At 43.5% G+C, this 21,028-nt stretch overlaps 1 protein-coding gene across 1 annotated transcript in view; it reads left to right on the top strand.

The window, feature by feature from the left end:
• Positions 1 to 21,028, top strand: part of RBPJL (recombination signal binding protein for immunoglobulin kappa J region like) — a 75,966-nt gene that overhangs the window by 40,669 nt on the left and 14,269 nt on the right. The window contains exons 4-8 of the mRNA XM_054980934.1: positions 6,705 to 6,775; positions 10,373 to 10,488; positions 15,068 to 15,242; positions 16,783 to 16,920; positions 18,316 to 18,431. Of these exons, the coding sequence (XP_054836909.1) occupies positions 6,705 to 6,775; positions 10,373 to 10,488; positions 15,068 to 15,242; positions 16,783 to 16,920; positions 18,316 to 18,431 (616 nt within the window). The remainder of the gene's footprint in view (positions 1 to 6,704; positions 6,776 to 10,372; positions 10,489 to 15,067; positions 15,243 to 16,782; positions 16,921 to 18,315; positions 18,432 to 21,028) is intronic.

Genomic DNA, 21,028 nt, shown 5'->3' with positions numbered 1-21,028 from the left:
ACAAAAGCACAATTCCTGTCAAAAACACTTTATTTCTTTAACTGCTTTAGGTTATACAGTAGGAGGACACAACAAGGCATGATAGCAGTGTACTACACAAAATAATACAACCCACTTCACCGTTTTTGACAGCAATTGTGTTTGGGTGATTCTCTGATGTGAAGTGAGTTGTGTTATTTTTGTGTAGTACACTGATTTCATGCCCTGTTGTGCCTTCCTACTGTGTAACCTAAAGCAGTTAAAGAAATAAAGTGCTTTTGACAGCAATTTTTTGGGGTGATTCTTTAATGTGAAGTGAGTTGTGTTATTTTTGTGTAAGATACTGCTGCCATGCCCTTTGGTGTGCCCCCCTGCTGTGTAACCTAAAGCTGTTCAAGAAATAAAGTGTTTTTGACAGGAATTGTGCTTTTGTGATTCTCTGATGTTAATTGAGTTGTGTTATTTTTGTGAGGTGGAATGCTGGAATGCCCTTTGGTGTGCCCCCCCTGCTGTGTAACCTAAAGCTGTTCAAGAAATAAAGTGTTTTTGACAGGAATTGTGCTTTTGTGATTCTCTGATGTTAAGTGAGTTGTGTTAATTTTTCTGTGTGGGGGACTGCTGGTGTAATGTGTCATAATGCTTTGCCTACTTGTACTTTGAAAGGGAGAAAATAATTTTTTAAAAACTTTATTTTGTGTTGTTCATGTTTTATTCTTTGTTGTGCAATTGGTTCCCATCATAGGGAACAATGGGGCTGGCTGGCCAGCCATCTCTGTAGGTGGTGGGGGGATTTGAGGGAGGGTGTCTGTGGTTCAGGTGCTCTTTCACAGGTGCTCTTTCACAGGGACAAGCTGGCACTCAGAAGTTTGCCCACCATTGTGGCACCCCTGGGCTGTGCGGAATTGCCCTGGGAAAGAGCGTTTAGAAGTTCCTAGCATAGGGAACAAAGGGAGAGGGCTGGCCTTTGCCAGCCTGTTCCTGGGGTTATGGGTGTGGGGCTGCTGGGGGTGGATTTGGGTCTGTGAGGGGCTAATGTGGGGATTTGGGTCTGTGTGTGGCAGCTGGGGGGGATTGGGTTTGTGTGGGGCTGTAGGGGGTGGACTTTGGGGGCTGAGAGCACCTACTTGGGGAGCCCATGAAATGCCCCCCAAGTGGGAGCTGGCTGATCCTTGGTGGGGGGTGGGAGTAGAGGTGGGAGAAGGGTCCCTGAGGGTTGGGGGGCATTTTGCATGCAAAATGCCACCCTTGGCAAGACAAGCCTGCCTCTTCATTTTTTCCCCATAGGAAATAATGAAGAAGATTAGCAGCAGCAAGCTAAAAATACATTCACGTTTCCCTTTTTTAGGCAAGGATAGGGGAACCTGGTTTGGGGGGCCATAACATGCCCCCCCAAAGTCCAATCGGTCTGAAACTTGGGGGGCTGTTAGAGAGGAGTTAGAGGAAGGTCCCCACCAATTTTGGCTTGATTAGGTGGGAAAATGCCTCCCCCAGGCGTCCGGGAAGACGGAGGCATTTTCCCATTGAAAAACCCGAAACAACCCGAAACAACCCAAAACGTTTCGGAAATCGCTGTTTCGGATTACCTGAAACGTTTCGGGTTTTCTGAAACATTTCGGGAGAACCCGAAACAACCCGAAACAGGTTGTTTCGGGGTTTTTTTGGGTATCATATACCCGAATTGCACACCCCTAGTCAGAAACAGAATGTCCTGGTAGGCTGAAATGAGCTGCTGTAGCACAGTGGTTAAGTGGTTCGGCAGCAAGCCTGCAAATCAACACTCTACTGGTTTGAATCCCTCTACTACCATGAGACCAGTAGGTGGCCTTGGGTAAGCCACTCCTCTTAGCCGCAGCTCCCTGCTGTATTGTGGGGAAAATAATAACATTAACTTGTTCACCACTCTGGGTGAGGCAGTTTATTATGATGATTATTATTAAAATTACATGCAACACAATCAATAATAAATAAAGATCACGTTATCATTGATTGGCCTTGCTGAGCTGATACAAGTTTCCGCCAGAGACCTAAGTATCAGCCAGGTATCAGTGCAAGATGTACGCTTTTCCAAGTAACACCGTCTTTTGCAATTCTGTAGGTGTTATGTCAGAAAGCTGCAGTTTTTCCATATAAGTTGCAAATATCATCATCATCATCATCATCATCATCATCATCATCATCATTATTATTATTAATTTGTAGAAAGGGCCTCTGGTCAAGGCAGCACATGGTTAGCACCGCTCAATTTTAGTACCAGTCAGCTCTCTCTCTCTCTCTCCCCCCTCCCCTGCATATATTTTCACAACTCAACATGATAGGAAGATTCCTGAGCTAATGCTACTGTGACACAAAGTGTTCCAAAAAATGGAAAAGTTGTGGGTTTGGCAGGACAAAAAGAACTAGCCCTAAATATTCCAGTTACAGTTTAAATGAGCCCCACTGTAGTACTTTCCCCCCCTGTGTATACTGAATCCAGGACCCTATATCATAATGAAAGTGCTGGAAAATACTATTATTGTGTTGGGCTATAAAACCGCTCATTTTGATGCTTTGATTACTAACATTTTATATGGTGTCAGTACGGCATGAATCTCAACCATTCACGTGAGTTTAAAGATGGTGGAAACCCAAATAAAACACAGGAAAACATGTTTCCAAACCTCTGGACCACCGTTTATTTGTGTTGGTCTACGATTCTGGCTGTGAATGTAAACTCTGTGCTCAACCTGTTGGAACTTCCACATTCCTAGCTGGAAAAGTCACCTTGACAAGTTCTCCCTCTGCTCCAGCAAGGAAGAAATGCAAGCTTATTTCCCTATATAATCGCCACCATCCTCCATGGGTCAGGGTTGGTCTGATCAGCTCACAGAGCCTCTGTTAGATGTGGCTGTTTCATGCAGACTTCTGGAGCCAGGAGTGGGGGCATCAAAGAGATGGCAAGACCATGGGTGATGGTGGTTATGAGAAGAAATGCTGAAGGAGCTTCCCCAGAGAGACCCTGTGGCACACACATCACTGTTGATACTGAAATGCGTGTTATCTGCCCCTTTACATCACCCTCTGCCCTGACCTAGGTAGCCTAGGCAAGCCTGATCCTACCAAATCTTAGAAGCTAATCAAGGTCGACCTTGGTTAGTAATTGGATGGGAGACCTCCAAAGAAGACCAGGGTTGCTATGCAAATGCAGGCAATGGCAAACCACCTCTTGCCTTGAAAACCCCACCAGAGGTTGCTGTAGGGGGTTTCATAAGTCAACTATGATTTTTTAGCAATCTCTACCACTTCATTGCCTAATGGATGGGTTGAGGGATGTGCTTGGAGGCAGAAGAAATTAGAATACAGTTCCACAACAGATACATTACGGGATGAGAAGCCATTTGAAAGATAGTGCTGGGAGGGAGTGCTGGCCTTAAACTGAGTATAAAGTTCAGCCACAAATGAATGTATCAGTCTCAAGCAAATCTGTGGCTTGGTTCAGTGTCTGTGACAAGCTGTGGTTTGCTGCCATGTGAATGTGCCTACAGATCACCAAGCTTGCTTCCTGCTTCTCTATCTGTGTGATGAGATAATGTTTTGTTTTGGCCAGATAACAAAAGATTTCTGGACTCACCGCAAACCTTCTTTTGCAATGACATCTGAACCTACAACTTATGCTTTCCACTTACCCTGTAAACTAGGATGCAAAACTGGGACTCAGGCTACTTCCACAGGGGGCAGAAAATGTAGCATGTGCTGTAGGAGCGGATAGAAATAGTGTCCACATCATCCCTTCCTGCAAGGCTCTTTGAAGATGACACACACCTTTCACTTTGTTGTGCTGACTTGGAAGATCTAAGACAATAACAATCATGCGCCCCATGTTCCAGCATCTCCTCTTCCCAACTGAGTTATGGTCTGCAGTCCAGTAGCACCTTTAAGACTAACCAATTTTATTATAGCATAAGCTTTCGAGAATCAAGTTCTCTTCGTCAGATGCCTGATCAGGCATCTGACGAAGAGAACTTGATTCTCGAAAGCTTATGCTATAATAAAATTGGTTAGTCTTAAAGGTGCTACTGGACTCTTTTTGATTTTGCTACTACAGACTAACACGGCTAACTCCTCTGGATCTATGGTCTGCAGTGTGGCTCAGCTGTGAAAAGAAAAAGAAGCTCTTTAAAGGGCAGAGGGGGGAGTAGTGCTGAGATCTCCCATTAAAAGTGGTTGAAAGTAGGACATAACCTGTGCTTTGCACAATCAAACAGAAGCAGAGAGATTTTTCAGAGAAGCAGAGATGGTATGAAAGAGGGATTGCAATGGTGACCTGGGTAGGACAGGCTAGCCCGATCATCTTAGGTCTCGAAACCTAAGCAGTATTCGCCATGGTTAGAATTGGATGGGAGACCACCAAGGAAGTCCAGGGTTGCTACACAGAGGCAGGCAATGAGAGACCCCCTCTGAATGCCTCCTGCCTTGAAATCCTGTGAGGTCACCATAAGTTAGCTGCAACTTGGCAAAAATTTTAAAAATTCATCCCACTGTTACTTCAGGTAATTGGGTTTTGCAGAGTTTTGTATTGCTTTAAAAACCTGCCAACCCTGTTTAACCAGAGGCCACAAAAAGACCAAAAAAGTATACATTGTTTGTGAGACTTGAAGTTTTTCTTTCTTTTATTAAGTTTGTACACAATACAATGAATTACAACAGGTTGCAAACTGTAAATTACAGATTACAGAGAGAGAATATAATAAGTAATATATAACTTAAATATTGTTTACATAGTATAACATTATATAGCAGAAACTAGAGGATAACTTACACATCTGCGTACATATGAAAAAACTTCAGTCCTAGTTGAAAAATATATTCTGTGTGAAACATAAAGATTTGTTGTGATTTTCTATTTTTGTTGTACACTTGTCTTATGAATTGTACGTTTCTATTCAAAAGGAGACTTCTCAGCTTTGCAAGTTTTTGAAACAATGCAGAAAATTGCAAAATGTGTCAACAGAGCCAGTCATGGACAAAAGAAAATGAGTGCACAATAAGCTCCACTGGTTCTGACATTTACAATTCAGTGGCCTTAGAAGGGTACAACTTTGCTTAATATTACTCTACAAATCTTCAGTTATCTGTTTTTTTAAAAAAACCTTTGGCATTTGTCTCCAGTCAAGGACTACAAAACATTGGCCATTTCCACGCAGCCTGTCGTTCCCACCCTTTTTCTGCTTTAGGTGTGTGTTTTGCTGAGTCGCTCTGACAACTCATCCTGCACACACTCTCCACAAGAGTTTACCTTGCGCTATGAGGTCTCAGGACAGCCTCCAAACAGTCCCTAACAAAAAGCAGTTTTGGAGGGGAGGTTGGATACTTTTGTCATTGTAGCCTGAAATTGCTCCCCTCCCTGAATGCGATTGCGTTCAGCTCATTTTGCAAGGAGGCTTCCACGGCTGAACTGAAAAAGAAAGAGCTTTGGGGGAGGGACTGGGCAGAGATAGGAGGATTCTTCAGAGCACGTTAAGCATTCATATGCCAAAGAACAGGAAAAAGCTGCTCTGTCAACCTACAGCAGAGAACACTACAGAAACTGCATTCCCAGTAAACACGTGGAAAAGGCTTTAACAAAACAGTATGCATATAATGGTTGTTGTGGGTTTATGCATATATTTTGCAAACGTAGACATGAGGAAGCCTGAGGAAAAGCCGCCAGAATTTCATGGTTGGGCCATGCCTTTAAGGACATGCTGAAATGGCCATTCTGTAGATCTTCAAGTATGTGGCAAATATGTATTGGGAGTGCTTCATTCCTCCAAGGAATGTGTGTGTTTTGTAGAATGATCTGTATAATCTTCACTGCTTTGTGAAGTGAGTTACCTTGACAAAATTGTCCCAGTCTATCCCATGAAGCTAATGGGTTCTACACCAGTTTTATTTGGGAAATCAAGGCCTTCCCTCCCTCCCTCCCTCCCTCCCTCACTCTGTGCTCTGAAGTGCTCAGCCCAAGAAAGTGAATGGATAATCTTCTTCACCCTTCCACAAGAGATGTACAACTTTTTGATTTCATCTTGCATTTGACTGATTTCTCGGATGCATTTATTAAGGGGAGGGGCTGTAGCTCAGTGGCAGAGCATCTGCTCTGCATGCAGAAGGTCTTGGTTTCAGTCCTTGGCATCTGTCATAGGTGATGTGAACCACCTCTGCCTGAGACCCTACAGACTTGGATGGACCAATGGTCTGATTCCGTATAAGGCATCTTCATGTGTTCATGTGAGTTCCTTTGTCATGTTGCTTGTGATTACTATCTACTGTTTCAGCTCAACTGTATTTTTGCATCAGCCTGGAAAAATGAGAGAAATGTTTTAAGTAAATAGATAGATAATGGCTAAGCAGGAATCTGAACAGCCCTAGGCTGCCCTTCATTGAGTTATAACAATAATTGAATAATATTTATACTTGAAATCAGAGGCTGTGATCTAGAGGGGTGCTATAAGGGGGATGGGGGAACTGCTGGCACTCTTCTGTATGTAGATATACAAAATCTTGTATGAGCAGCTGCATAAAGTCGATTCCTGCAATGGAACAGATTCTCTGGTTTCACTTTACTTTTTCCGATGCATGACTTTTTTCCCTCCAACCTTTGTATCCTTTATGAAACAATATAGATATATTTTGCATTAGAATGCTCCAGAGGAATAACAGAGAAGCTTCCTTTGCTTGGCTGACAAAGAAAATACTTTGTTTTTTATCAGGTTTTTCTGTCCACCACCTTGTGTTTATCTCATTGGGCCAGGCTGGAAACTAAAGCAGGAAGAAATGAAAGGTATGGCCAGTTGGAAGCCATAATAATAGAACTGATGGCATGGATCCAGCCTTCCTCCGAGAAGCCTTCTTCGAGACTAAGGAGGCTTCCTCCAACTTCAGTGGCTCTTCTGTTGAAGGAAGAGGTGTTCAAGTTGGAGGAAGGCTCTTTAAATGGGAGTAGGATGGCGAAAAGGTCTTGAGAAGAATGAACTGACTTTGAGGTTTAATGTGTGGAAATGGGCTGCTGGAGTTTTTTATGGCATAGAGGTCAATAATGTCACTTGGTAAGTAACATCATATTAAGCCTCTATTAAAAGGCCAGGACATTTTTCTTCAGGCAGTTGGCAACCGTAGATTGACAGAAAGCTTCAAATTTTGCTCAGTGGAGTGATAGGATAGGGGTAGGATGCACCCCCAAAGTACATTACATGTTTTTTCTGTATTCAGAGACGTCTATTTAGCCTGCTTTTAGACATAATAACAACAGACTAATAAACTATAAGAGAAATTAATCAAACACATGTTCTTCACTGTGCTTAGGCCGTGAAAGGTTGTGAGGAACATATTGGTCATTTCCACACATCCTAACGTCGGGCAACACTCACGGAACAAGGACTTCTTCCTGGCGCAATTTCTGACATCATTGTGCCATGAAAATAGGATCGTGGCACGATGACATCAGAAATCACTCCAGAAAGACGTCCTCTTTCTGTGAGTGTTGAGCGATGTTAGGACATGTGGAATTTTCAGAAAAAGTTGCAAGAACCAAGATGGCAGCCATCACCTCAGAACTGTAGCATTCATTTGGGAGCTGAAATAAATAGAGCAGGAAAAGTTGATTATAAGATTTTTAAAAAGGGGGGAAAGAAAACAGTTTTATGATTAAGGTTCCTTCAGACATACAAACCACGCTAAGTAGGAGCGGCCCCTCTCCTTTCCTCTATTCTTGTTATCCCACCTGGCTCTGACATGTATGTGAACATCAGGTCTGATTCTAACTTGTCATTGCCCTCCCTCCAGTCAGGATGGCTACAGAGTGGGGGAAATCATGTGACTGGCAATGCCCATGTGGCAAACATACCATTTGCCTACTTTGGGCTGGCAGGAGAAATGTGGGGAGTTAAACTGATGTTGTGCAATGCATCAACTTCACTTCCAGGTGAAAGCCCAGAAGTAACATCAGCATATCAGGTGATGCTCTGGAATTTCCTGTAAATTCTATGGTATTACAATAGAGTTTGGGGCAAAGTCCATAGTGTTACCTGATGTGCTAACATCACATTCAGGTCTTCCATGACACCATTTCCATCCCCAGCCCCACCTCCAAAGCTCCCAAGGGTGCTGGGTGGTAGCCTGGCAATCCTACTATGTGGTTGCAGCATTAACACACATATCACACCTTCTGTAGTGGTTCCCTCCCAACTACTTATGGGTGTGACCTTAGTTGCAGTGGTATCATTCTCATTCTCCAGGGAGCTCAGGCCAGTGTGTTGAGCCTCCACAACATCTAACCCATAGATTTGACAGAGGGTGTTTTTGTCTACGAGGCTCTAAACAGATCTTGCTTGAATCAGGGTTTTATATTTACATTTACCAGCTTTACATTAAGCAACCAGCACTTGTACACTAGAAAAGTTATCAGGCCACACTTCCATCTGGGATTGTACATGTGGTGACCATTGCTTTGCTGTATGCTATTCTGCCCTACTTCAGGCATTACTATACTTTTCACACCATCCAATGCACTGTTCTTTATCTAGTCATGCACACATTCTGCTTAGACTTCTTCTGCATATTCTCAAGGTGTCCCTGCTCTTCTATATTCAGTCTTAGCCAAAGGCACCAAAATCTTATACTAGCATAGGCATGGAGGGGAGATGTGTCCACTACTCCACTTACATGCTGAGTTTACTTTGGCCTCTGTTTACTAGTAAATTGGATAGATCAATCACTGCAGGAAATACAGAGAAGCCCATCACCCAGCTGGTAGCCTGAAGAAACACCACAAAGGCCTGGAGCCCGCTGGTCTGGGGCTTGGGCTGCCAGCAGTAAGAAATGTGTCCAGACCACAGGGAGGGTGTTAGAGTCTCATGATTTGCTGGCACATGAAGGCAGGCAGAGGGAGGTGAGCATGCTGAAGTTCCATTTCTGGAACTCTTGGCATGTAGTTTGGTGCTACAGCCATGGGAAACTTGATACAGAATTGGGTCATGGCACTGCATGAAGGGACTTTTAACTCCTCCCTGTTTCCTGATTGAACTCCCCCTTCCAATTACTTTAAGCCCCAACAGAGGAAGAAGACAAGCCCGATACAATGCCTGTCTTTTTTTTTTCTTCAATGAGGACCTAAACCAACCTCGGAGGAATTTTCAATGAGAGAAACTTGGGGTTGGGGGAGAATAAATCCTCCTGCCCCAGTAGCACAGCCACAATATAGCTGCTTTTTATGATGACTTAAAATTCAGTCACAGAATTCCTGCATGATAAATAGTTTGGCTGTATGGGTGGTAGCGGGAGAATGTTTTTATTTATCCAAATGCTATAAACAAACAAATATTGCGATTACGCATATTACACCGTGTATTACACCCCTCAAGAAATAGCAGCTGAAGGCAGACAGGTGACTTGCATGTTTTCTTCTTGCCCTTCTGCCATAACATGAAGAGTAACCGTGCAATCCTATGCAGAGTTACTCCAGTCAAAGCCAGTTGATTTCAGTGGGCTTAGACTGGAGTAACTTTGGATAGGATTGCACTGTAAGTGCATTTCCAATTAGGAATACTCAAATGCACAGCAGTTTGTTTCATAGTTTGTTTTCTGGTCACAAACAGGGAGTAGTTCTTTCATCAGTTAGTTTGGCTGTTTGTAAACAGTTTGAGCCTGTTCATCAGCTTACTTTTCAGGTTTTCAAGCAGCACACTATAGTACAGTACTGTACAGGGCAATTGTCAGTGTTTCATGTGCTTTCTCACACGGCCCAGTGTGAGTCCTACTTCCCCCTCCACCAAAGACCTGTAGTCCTATGCAAATCAACTAGTCAAACAATGGTTAAAATAAACATTGTATTTTAAAAAATAACTTACCACTTGGTGTTTAAGTCCATGTTATGTGTCATTTTGTGAATATGCATTATTTCACAGCCTTATAGAAGGTGTAGTCCCACACACACGTCATTTAATTACTTATCCTAACCATCCATGATCTTGGATAGAATCATTGCACCTATTGCACAGATGCAAAAACTTCCTGCAAGGCCAGAAAATGAAACTCCACCAACCACAGCTACTGTGCAGCGATAAAGTACAGCTGTTCGAGGTGAACAGGCAAATACATGGGATGTTTGGTTCATGGATGATTGCAGGTGTCAACTATGATATATTCACCTTTTGAATGTGTTTACTGTGAAATTCACAGAAGTAGAGAATACCAACATCCACCATAAGCCATATACAGACAAAGGACTTGCACAACTCCCTTTAGATTCACCCATCATGGTGGAAATGTGAAAATAGAAAGCAAGAATTCATTATGCTTTCTCTTTCCTTCCCTTGCTAATAGTCTGGAGTTATAAGGAAATTGCTGTAAGATCTTTAAATCCTCTCTTTTTCTTTTCCAGCTAAAGATCTGACAGCATCCAATTCCAAAGTATGTGGGTACATGGGACTGGACAGTGTGGGAAACAGCCATATGGAAACCCAGAAATTAAACTTTGAGGAACAGACAGACTCCAAGGTAAACTGCATAATGTGACTCTGTTTAGCATGGGTGTCTATGTACCATGGGTATTATCAATGCACCTATCTCATATTTCACTTTTATGGCAGACCCCAGTGCTCAGCAATTTGTTGATGCCTACTGAAAAGGACTTTTTAAAAAAAATCTGTTTTTTTTTAAAAAAATGCTTTTTTTTTTGCTGTTTCTTGAAATTTTTATTTGCTTGTGGTATGATCCAGTCAAAGTTAAATGCTTTTAAAACCTGAGGAATGCAGTGGAAATGTTTAAGGATCAATCTGCAACAGATAAAATATAATCAAAATAAATATTTATTATGTGGTGTACACTATAGTATTATTAAAACCATAGAGCCTGAATGTCAGGCTGTATTCAGAATCAAAGCAAGCTTTATTTAAGGTATAACCTTTTCCAAACACAGTTGATGAACATGTCAAATAACCAACACAAGATCATACGTGTTTCGGCCTCAGCTGCCTTTCTCAGTGGTGACATTCAGGCTCTATGTTTTTAATCAGACTATTGTGTACACCACATAATAAATATTTATTTTAATTATATTTTATCTGTTGCACCATGACCCTTGTAGTCTCTTCAGCCACCCCTCCCTTTTTTTCTTTCTGGAAAAGTTTAAGCCATACTGAATTCAGTTCACATACTTAAGCTTACATTAGTGGGAATACATAGTGCTGATCTTTGGCTGGATTGTGCCTTCCTTTTCCCCTCCTTTTTAAAAAGTTTTGATGATCCTGTGACTTCACTCAAAAATCTCACAATGTCAATCCATTGCTTGGTGGAAACTATTTTTCTATAGGCCAAATAAACTAAATACAGTCTTGAGATCAACCAGTGAAGGAAAGTGCAGAACGTTGTTTGAGCTGCAGTTTGTGGTGAGCACTTCAGCAAGTCATAGCCTCAAAATCATGCAGGCAAAGAAACAGGGCACAATGGAGGTTGTTGGTGCCCAGCCACAGTCCCCCCAATCCAGCTGGTGACATTGTGCAGGCAAACCTATGCTGTGCTCGAAGAGAAAGGGTGGATCCCAAAACACACTTTCCATATGAGTTAGTTGGTAGCGTGTCTGACATAAACAGCCAATATATATATACAAAGTGGTACAGATTGACAGGGATCAGATAATTCATGCACACTGCATTCAGAGGCTCATATAAGCCAGTCAACACAGCCCCTTACAGAGCTGCATAATATATATGCAGATTCTCATTTCCTTTCCATCCATGCAACGTGGCCAGGAATACTATCCTTTTCTACCTGTCTTAAAGTGCAATTTTGACAAGTTTACTTAGAAGTAAGTCCCACTGTATTCAGTGGGGCTTCCTTCCAAGTAAGTGTGCATAGCATTACACTGTCTACTGTGTGATTATTACATGCTTACTGATAGACATGCGCACTACGCTGTTGTGAATAGCTATCTCTAAATAGTGTGGCTCCAAAAGAAGAGAAATACATCAAAACCTCTTTTGCTGGGATTTTTTGAATTTAGGAGAAATGGGTGAATAGCCCAACAAAAATATCTTTTCAGATGAGCCCCCACAAGGACGATGCAGAATTTGAACCAGGTGAACATTTGGTTCATCAGCACTAACCTTTACCATCCCGTCAATTTCTGATTGGGGCATCTTTAGAAACTGTCTATCACAGTATCCCTGTCAGTTGAAAAAGATATAGGATCAGCTTCCATAAATAGCATGATGTCAATGGGGGCAAGCAGAGTTACAATCATCCTTCCTTTGGTATTAAATAAACAACCAATATAATATGTTCATGGCCTTAGCCACGGGGCAGCTAAAAACCAGGGCTTGGTGTGAGGGATGTAAGTCCCTAAGGAAATCAATAAGTGCCTTAAACAGGAAAAGGCAACACCCATCTGAGATTGTAAACTTCTGGTGGTTTGTTGGAAGGAAAGTCCTTCATGGCCCAAGGCCATATTGCTCTACAAAGCCTTTGATGTCAGTCTTTGATTGCTTGGATGTCCTTTACATTTAAGTTATGGAAACTCCGAGGAAGCCTGTCCCTAGTTAGGCACTCTGCCCTTGAATGAAGTCTAGTCTAGCATTCTACTACATGCTGGCAAATGTCATGCAGATGATGCCAGATGAAATAGACACTAGTGTGCAAAACTTCCTTACAGGAGCCTCCCAACAGCCAGAGGAGATGGCAGTTCCCTACCCAAAGCAGTGGCCCAAAGCTTGGTTCGTTAGACCATCCACATAGAAAGGAGCACACAACTTACATTTTGGCATCACAGCAACAAAAGTTAGTAAAGGCCTGTGAAATGGCACTGAGAGCCAAACTACAAGTGACGCCTGACACAGGTTGGACACGTGTCAGCTTCCCTCAAGTTTTGATGGGAAATGTAGGCACCCTGGTCTTGCAGCTGTAATGGAGAGCCAAGCTGTAAAACCAGGACGCCTACATTTCCCATCAAAACTTGAGGGAAGCTGACACGTGTCCAACCTGTGTAAGGCATCACTTCTAGCTTGGCCCTAAGTCATTGGGCTGCACAAGAGCTGCAGGTCTTTCATGCGTTCCCCCCCCCAGCCATTTCAAACCCTGGGAAAGTTTATTCCTCGGGTGACAGGACCCTTGTGCAGTGGGGAGGGGGAAAGGGAGTGAAATCACTCTCTTCTTCCTCTTCTGTCAGAGAAGCTCTGTGATAAACGAGGTCAATTACACCCTCTCGGCTCTCCCCAGGGCAGTCTCCCAGCCAGCATGGGCATCACTTCACACAACTCCCACAATCCCAGGAATAAACTTTCCCAGGGTCAGAAATGAGTGCTGGGAGAAAGGAACATGAGAAAGATCTAAAACTGTCAGTGCCTTCTGCCGACCGATCATTGGATCCAACCCGTCGTCTATCTACCTTGTCCACTCAGAAGGAAGTTGCCTGTTTTCCTGCATTGAACCTGGAAGCAGTTGTGGGTTTTCACTTGGAGAAGCCACTAAAATCTTTCCCGATTCCCCAAAGACATTCAAGCGTCCCCCTCCTGTTGACCTCAGCATCCTCCTCACAAATCAATGTTTCCAGTTCTGCACCATCATCTTGCATTGCCATATGGCAGCCAGAAAAAGTCAGGCCTTCAGGGTCTTCAAAGCAACCTATCTGTCATAGCTTTTGTCCATCCACATTTGGCACTCCCTGCAGCGGGCGACCTGCCAGGGATGACGTACCTTGCAAAGCCATCGGCTTCTGCTGATGAACATTGACGCTGCTTGTTTCTAAGCATAAGTGCCTTCTCTTGCTGGCAGATAAGTGGCGAAAGAAAACCGAAAGATCAAGAGTAGGAGCAATAACTTGGCACCTTCTTCTAGAACAAAAATGTCTACAGCATTATCTCAGACCTCAGAAGAATGTGGGGACCAGAGGAGGGCCAGAAAGGCTACAGAGAAGACCTTTGTGTTTGCTACGCTTGACTCATTGTGAAAGCAAAGCCTATCAGAAGACAGGGAGCGCCAAGATGACTGGGAACTGTAAACCTAGGAACTTTCTTATGCTGTGCAGCAAAAATTGCATGTGAACATTAATTTCCATTTGGATTCCCCTGACCCTAAAGTAAATAAAGCCTTCACAGTCATTGAGTCCCTCATTCCACCTGTAATAACAGCTCTAATCACATTCCCCTTTACATGAACCTCAGAGAACTTTGAATGAGGACCATTATGTGTTCCAGTGGGAGCTGCTTTGACCCATATTTCATTCTCATTGGTGGCAAGGTGAGGCGATCAGTGATAGTTCACACTGATTCCCTGTGAAGATCAGTTTGTTTTCTTGCCCAGTGGCATTGCCAATGAAACGATGCCTTGCAATCATATTTCTTGGTAAAAGGAATTGTTTTTTCCCCCTTGTATCTTGTTAAACAACTGTTGTTGCCTTGTTTCAGAGCAGGAGGGTATATAACCAGACCACTGTGTCAAAGCCAAATGTTTTGTAATCTAATTAACATAGTTAATTAAAATCTAAAAAAAAATATGTAGCCTCTCAAAAGGGGCCTCCAATTTAAACACTTGTTAATCATTTGGTATTTGATAAGTTTCACGTCTTGTTTTTATGCACATCGTGTTTCATCATTTCATTTTTATTACGGATGGTACTTCACAAGCTGGAAGTGGCTTGTGCCACTCTGGAATTCTGAGAGTTAAGCTACAAGAGACGGATTACACGAGGAGGAGAATATGAAAGGAATTGCAATGTTAGCCGGGAAACTTGAGTTTTAAAAGAGATCGGAAGGCTTTGTCAATTTCCCCTCTCTACAGAGCATGGGAAATTGCTGCTCAGAAGGTTTGTTTATTTCCTCTTTGCCTCTTAGCAGGGGAGGTGAACAGAGCCTTCCAGAGGCAAAGAGGAAATTAATAAATCCTCTAAGGAGGGATCTTCCCTGGCTCTGTAGTGAGGGGAAATTGACAAAGCCTTCTGATCTCTTTTAAAACTCAGCTTCTCGGTGACTCCCTTCATGTGCTCCTCCTCGTGTAATTCGTAACTTGGCTCTGAGAAGGCCTGCTTCAGACAGTAATACCTCAGCATAATTTCTACCTCACAGCAATACTCCCTTGAATGCAGGAATTCAGCTGTGCGAAAGCTCTGTACATTTCGGATTCTGACAAGAGGAAACACTTCCGGCTGGTCCTGAAGTTGTTCTTTAGCAATGGCCAGGAAATTGGCACTTTCCACAGCAAGTTGATCAAAGTGATCTCTAAGCCCTCGCAGAAGAAGCAGTCCTTGAAAAACACAGAGTGTAAGTGTTCCTTGGGTCAGTGAGTCAAAGTGAAGGGAGTTTCTTGGACCTTTGTTGAGGCAGCCTTCTAAGCCATTCAGAAAGATGGGAAGAGGGGTAGAAAAAAAGGGGTCCAGGGGCACTTTAGGACTCTAACAAAATATATTCCTATATAAGCTTTACCGCAAGAGCGGTAAAGGAATTGCTTTGGGGTCAAATAGAGGTCAGAGTTCACTTCATCAGATGCCTGAGGTGTAGATCTGTCAGGCCAGTTTTATATACAAAACAGAAAAGCGTAATCAGGTCACCCAAAGAAGGTGTGAGATGCTCCCAATTGTCTTTAGAGGGGCAAACATGTGAAACCTAGCACAGGATGAAAGAGAGAAGCGGATACAATAGGAAGTTGCAGAGAGCTAGCCAAACTAATTAATATCTGTTGAGAGTGGGATATCCAAGATTTTAACACCTATCATGAGTTAGGAATCCCAGGGGTATACTACAGGTGGTCATTGAGCTCTGGGTTAAGAATGGTTAGGCAAGAGCGGTAAAGGAATTGCTTTGGGGTCAAATAGAAGACAGAAAACAGGGCCTGTGGAAGAGGGGCCTCTGTCCCAACCCCCCTGCATGTAAGAGCCAAACTTCACATGATGGCAGAGCTCTACAATCGGATCTTCAAACACGTAATTTCCCTGCAGAACAGCAGCCAGGATGGCCCAGTACAGATTATGGCTGCAACACTGAGGAAGGAGGGTTTAAACTCTTAATTCCCTTCACCGTTTCCCCAATCAGAAATGCCTCCCACAATCCAAGCTGTTTTATATCAGGTCCATTAGGTTCCCAGGAGGCTTAGCTCTAAGCAAAAGGTTTGTGCCTTCCAACCATATCCTGGGACCCTACTTGCTTCCCGTGCCCGTCATAGTTATGGAAGGTAACTGACTGCTTCCATATGCAGGGTTTGCTCTGCCATGGCTCTCAAACTGCAGTGGGGTTTTTTGGAGCATCCACATGATACTATCTTCTTCTTAGTTCCCTTCCATGGATTCCCCTCCCACCCCACAAATTTGTTCCAGTGTTTCTGAACCTGGTTTGATCTGATGTATCCAAAAACTTTGGACTCAAAGTAGATTAGCCCACAAGTGGGTGCGAAGGTGTGGATTTCTGGACTTCCCTATCCACATCTACCATCAATCTCTGTCCAGTTCCACTCACACCTGCCATTGTATTTGTAGTGGCAACGAGTCCACCATGAGGAATCACACTGGTGTGGATGCAGCCTAAGTCATCTATCCCTTTCACATAGTCATTTCAGTTCTTATGTTGCCAGAGCAGAATAAGAACCCACCACACAGAAGCAACATCATTTGTAATATTTCAGTAGCCTTCACCAAAAATGTTATTAAAGGGGAGCAGAAGAACTCAAATTCATATTCCTGCCAATGCCCGTTTTATTTTACTTTGCATTATGAATCAATGCAAGCCTACATATGAGAACACCCCAAAGGTTCTTCTTGAGGTTGCATCACTGCTGTCTTCTTCTTTTCTGCCCCCCCCCCCCCCGCAGTGTGTATTTCATCTGGATCCAAGGTCTCCCTCTTCAACCGCCTGCGCTCCCAAACAGTCAGCACCCGCTATCTTTCCGTGGAGGGTGGTGCCTTCACTGCAAGTGCCAGGCAGTGGGCAGCATTTACACTTCATCTGGGTGAGGCTTGTTATGTGCATGGTCATTTCTAATAATTCATGCAGGACATGAATGAGGCGGCCTGCCCAGGCACTGGTACCGCTGAACCCAGGGAACTGTGCCCACAAGTGGGTGGCAGTCTCCAAAAACCAAGACTATTTAATGGTGGGGTTCAGAGATTGTCAAATTAATTAAGTTACTATCTTTTATGAGGTCGCTATTGTAAGTTTCAAACAGAAATTGAGCACGGGAAACTAGTGGTGTGATCCAGTGCATTGGAAAACCAAATGCATGAAGTTTTCTACAGGGGGTGAGTATAATATAAAGCAGTAGGACAAACTCTCATTAATACACTTTAATCTGTCACTTCTTGTAAATGGCATACATTTGGCATTTAATTTTCCTTATTTAGTGTCCTTGAGTTGTTCATGTGGACATGTGTCACTCTTGTAATTGCTATTTTTCTTGCAAATAAATTACTTTAAATACAGTGGGTGGCAACAGGGATTGAATGTGCCTCATCATGTCCACCCACTAGAGCAGAAACAAGTCTGAAATGCAAAATAAAAGTCCAACAATCTTGTGGCACTTGCACATTACAAAATACCTTATTCAAATGTATCCAGATGGCATACTTTTGACATCAAATCCAGTTTTTTTCTTGCAGAATGCAGAATTTTTCTTGCTTTGGCACACCATTTTTATTTTTTCATTCAAAATTTATAAACTTGCTTCAAGCCCTCTGGTTAACCACTCATGGAAAGAGAATGTTGAATTAACTGGTGCTTAGGTCTGATCCAGTAAGGCAGTTTTACAGATAGTGAACTAAGCCTGGCTTAGTCCAGTGTCAGCCATGGCACAGGGACAAAATACCAGTTACGCATAACACAAGTTGGGTCATGGGTGCCCAGCCTGACTCTCAGCCACATGTTCACACAGGAACTTTCCTTTAAAAACTTCTCGGGTGCTCCGCACAGCTCCAAACTCTGCAGGGGGAAAGAAGAGGCTTCTGGCTTCCCTTCTGAACCATTTTGCCAGTGTAAACAACTGCAGGGGAAAGGCTGATTGCCCTATCTTTGGGCTCCATGTGCTCTGTGATGACCATGTGAAGCCCAAGGAAGAGGCAAACATCCCTGCGGCCATCTGAATCCCCTCCTGCCCCTTTGCAGTGTTTTGAGCCACACACAGCAACTGGGAGGTTTTTTAAAGCTTAGTCCCCATGTGAATGTGTGACTGAGAGTCAGGTCTCATGTCAAACATAACATGCATTTGGCCTAAAATCAGTGTTTGATTCCCATTCCATCACTCTGTTCCATGGCCAATATTGTTTTATTTTCCATCAAGGGTAACGTTAAAGTCAAACTGCTTCCTGCTCATTGCTCTCGGCCTTTGACTCTTTGTCGATTCTGTCCTCAGCAAATGAATGTTGTCCCCAGTCCCAGAGTGAATTCCCCCTCCGAGAAGGCTACATTCGCTATGGATCCGTAGTCCGTCTCATTTGCACAGCCACCGGTATTGCGCTGCCCCCTTTGGTAAGACTTAGCTGTAAATGGAAATGTGGATTGTAGAGCTGTCTAACTTGTTTATGTAAAAGAAATATGGATATGCTCACCTTTCTCCTGAGCATCTCAAGACTCAGAGCAGGTGCTTGACAATATAAAAACAATTTGATAAAACAAATATTAAAACAGATATGAAAGCATTAAAAACCAAACTAAATACACCGTATGCCCCCACCAGCAGGGTATCCCTCCCCCCTTGTTCAGGCTCAGGCTGTCTCCAAAACTCTCTCACATAACTCCAGAAACCCAGGAAGTTAGGAGCCTCCTCCCCCGACCACTTCTCGGAGATTGCTCTACAGGCATGGGAAAGCCACTAAAAAAAATTATTTAGCATCCTATGGATTCTAGCCTGATTTTGTAATAATTGCTTCCTCTCAGGAGATAAGCTTATCTCCTGCCCCCCACACTGCATCCCTCATGCTCTCTCAATGGAGTAGCAAGAGAAAAACTGGGCAGACAACAGCTCAGATGTGGATTCTACAATGAGGCACAAGGAGGTGGGGAGGCCCTAGGTGCATATTTGAGAGGATGGCAACATCCCATCTTGTCCACCTTCCCAGCCTTCCACCTCCTCCTCTATCTCTGCCTCCACTCCCACCCAAGAACTGGAGCAGCTCATCCTTCCTCAGAACTCATCACACACAGTGCAGCATACTACGCATGCCGTAGAGTGCTTCCCAAGTTCTCATCAGATTCCTTCTTCTCTGAAGAGGTCATTTACCATTTTGGGTTGCCATGGCCAAACTCCAATCGGAGGAAGGAATCATGTGAGAGTTTGGGAAAGCCTGTAGCCTAGGAGAGTGAGGACAGAAGGAAGAGAAACCATACTGGGCAGGGGCAGGGAGGTGGGCAGAAGGCCAGAAGCAGCAGGCAGAGGTAGAGGTAGAGGCCTCAGGCAGCCTTATCTGTTGAACCAGCACTAATCACCACAAAAACATGAGTTGTTAGTCAACTGTAAGCTACACAGCAAGCGGAGAATTTCTGAACTTCTTCAGTCTGGGATAGCAGAAAGGACAGGAGGACACTACATGCCATGTGAAACTGTCTTTTCATGTGGTTAGAGCTGTCACTACTATACCCCCCCAAAAAATCAACCTTTCCTTATCCTTTTTGGGAGCAGAACCCAACTGTCCTGCCCATACCTTGCATTTTTTTTTGACTGAAAGTGTAGTGTTTCTTCTGGATATGATACATGTTGCACTTGGGAGTCGTCAGTCCTTGGCAGTTCAACCCCAAAGCCCCTTACAAGCAAGCACGCAGGTGTCTTGGATAAGGTAGCTTTATTAAGGATCCATCAGTACAAGGTCTTTACTCTAAGATGGTCATTGGCAGAAGTGATCATTCAAACAGAGGCTAACTAGATATAGGGAGATTTCCCCGCCCTGGGGTCCGTTGCATTCGGGCGTGAACATCCCTGAGCTTCGGGAGAATTGATAAGAGCACTATAGACACAGCACAGTGTTAAGTCATTTTTGTCTGTGAGAATAGCTACATGTTTCATTACACATCTGGCCTCCAAGACCATTGATAACCAACCCTCCTCCGTCCAGCACAATGCACATTAATAACTCAACAGTAATTCCGTACACCCAGTAAAACACATATACATCAATGGCAGGGATGTATGCATTCCTGACAGGAATGCAGGAAATGGCAGCAGGAGTGTCCTGGAGTTGCTCTTGTATAGTTTATTTTTATTTGTATTGGGTCCCAAAGTGACCCCATGCAGCTTACAACACAAAAGAACTCTATATACAAACACTAGTACACAAAACAACAAACTTGTTGTTCTAGGGCTGGTCCTGGGTTCACTTCCTGGCTCAACTGAAGGCAGGGGCTATGAGCCACAAGCTAAGAGCCCAAGAGCTTGGTGTGAACCTAGGGATCACACCCCTGGCCACAACCAAGCTTTATAGGCAGTTGAGCAAAAAGAAGGGGACCTTCAGGAAGATGGCTCAGTTGATAAATATATTCCTCCTATGCTTTCCCTCCCTGTCCTGTACCTGTGACATAGCCATTGACAAATAACACGACTCTTTGTGTCATCACCATGCACTGGAGGGGGCGCCAGGGGAGGGGGCACGCACCGTGGAGCTGGTGGCAGCAGTGCTAGCGGCTGAACGGGAGGGCTGGGAAGCTGCCCATGCACCTATATCATTTTGTAACTTTTGAACAAGTTTTATTTTTCAGTGTGTTTAGAGGCTGTCTATTTTCCAGCAGTACCCCTCTAGGGTACTTAAAAACTCTTCTGAAAAAAAGCTTAAATAGCCACTGTATATCTCTATACATTCAAAGGTTTTCTTTCAGACAACAAGAAATTGTACATCAAGGTTTGCATTTTCAGCGCTGCCTTGCACAAGACAATTTTCCTCTGTGGCTCTCCCCTCTTGTATGAAAGATATAAGAACAGTTTCCCTCAGCACCTGTTATAACATTTTATTTATATTTGTATTTTAAATTCCTAGAAGCCAATGTGGGAACCAGACTTTGGCTGAAAAACAGGTTAAAAATACAATCCATCACGAGTTAAACAGTGTGTCTACAGACAACATCCATACCAAGTGAGG

The sequence above is a fragment of the Eublepharis macularius genome, chromosome 5, assembly GCF_028583425.1.
Source record: "Eublepharis macularius isolate TG4126 chromosome 5, MPM_Emac_v1.0, whole genome shotgun sequence".
NCBI lineage: Eukaryota > Metazoa > Chordata > Lepidosauria > Squamata > Eublepharidae > Eublepharis > Eublepharis macularius.
The sequence above is the reverse complement of the archived record's forward strand: the minus strand, read 5'-3'. Positions and strand labels throughout refer to the sequence as shown.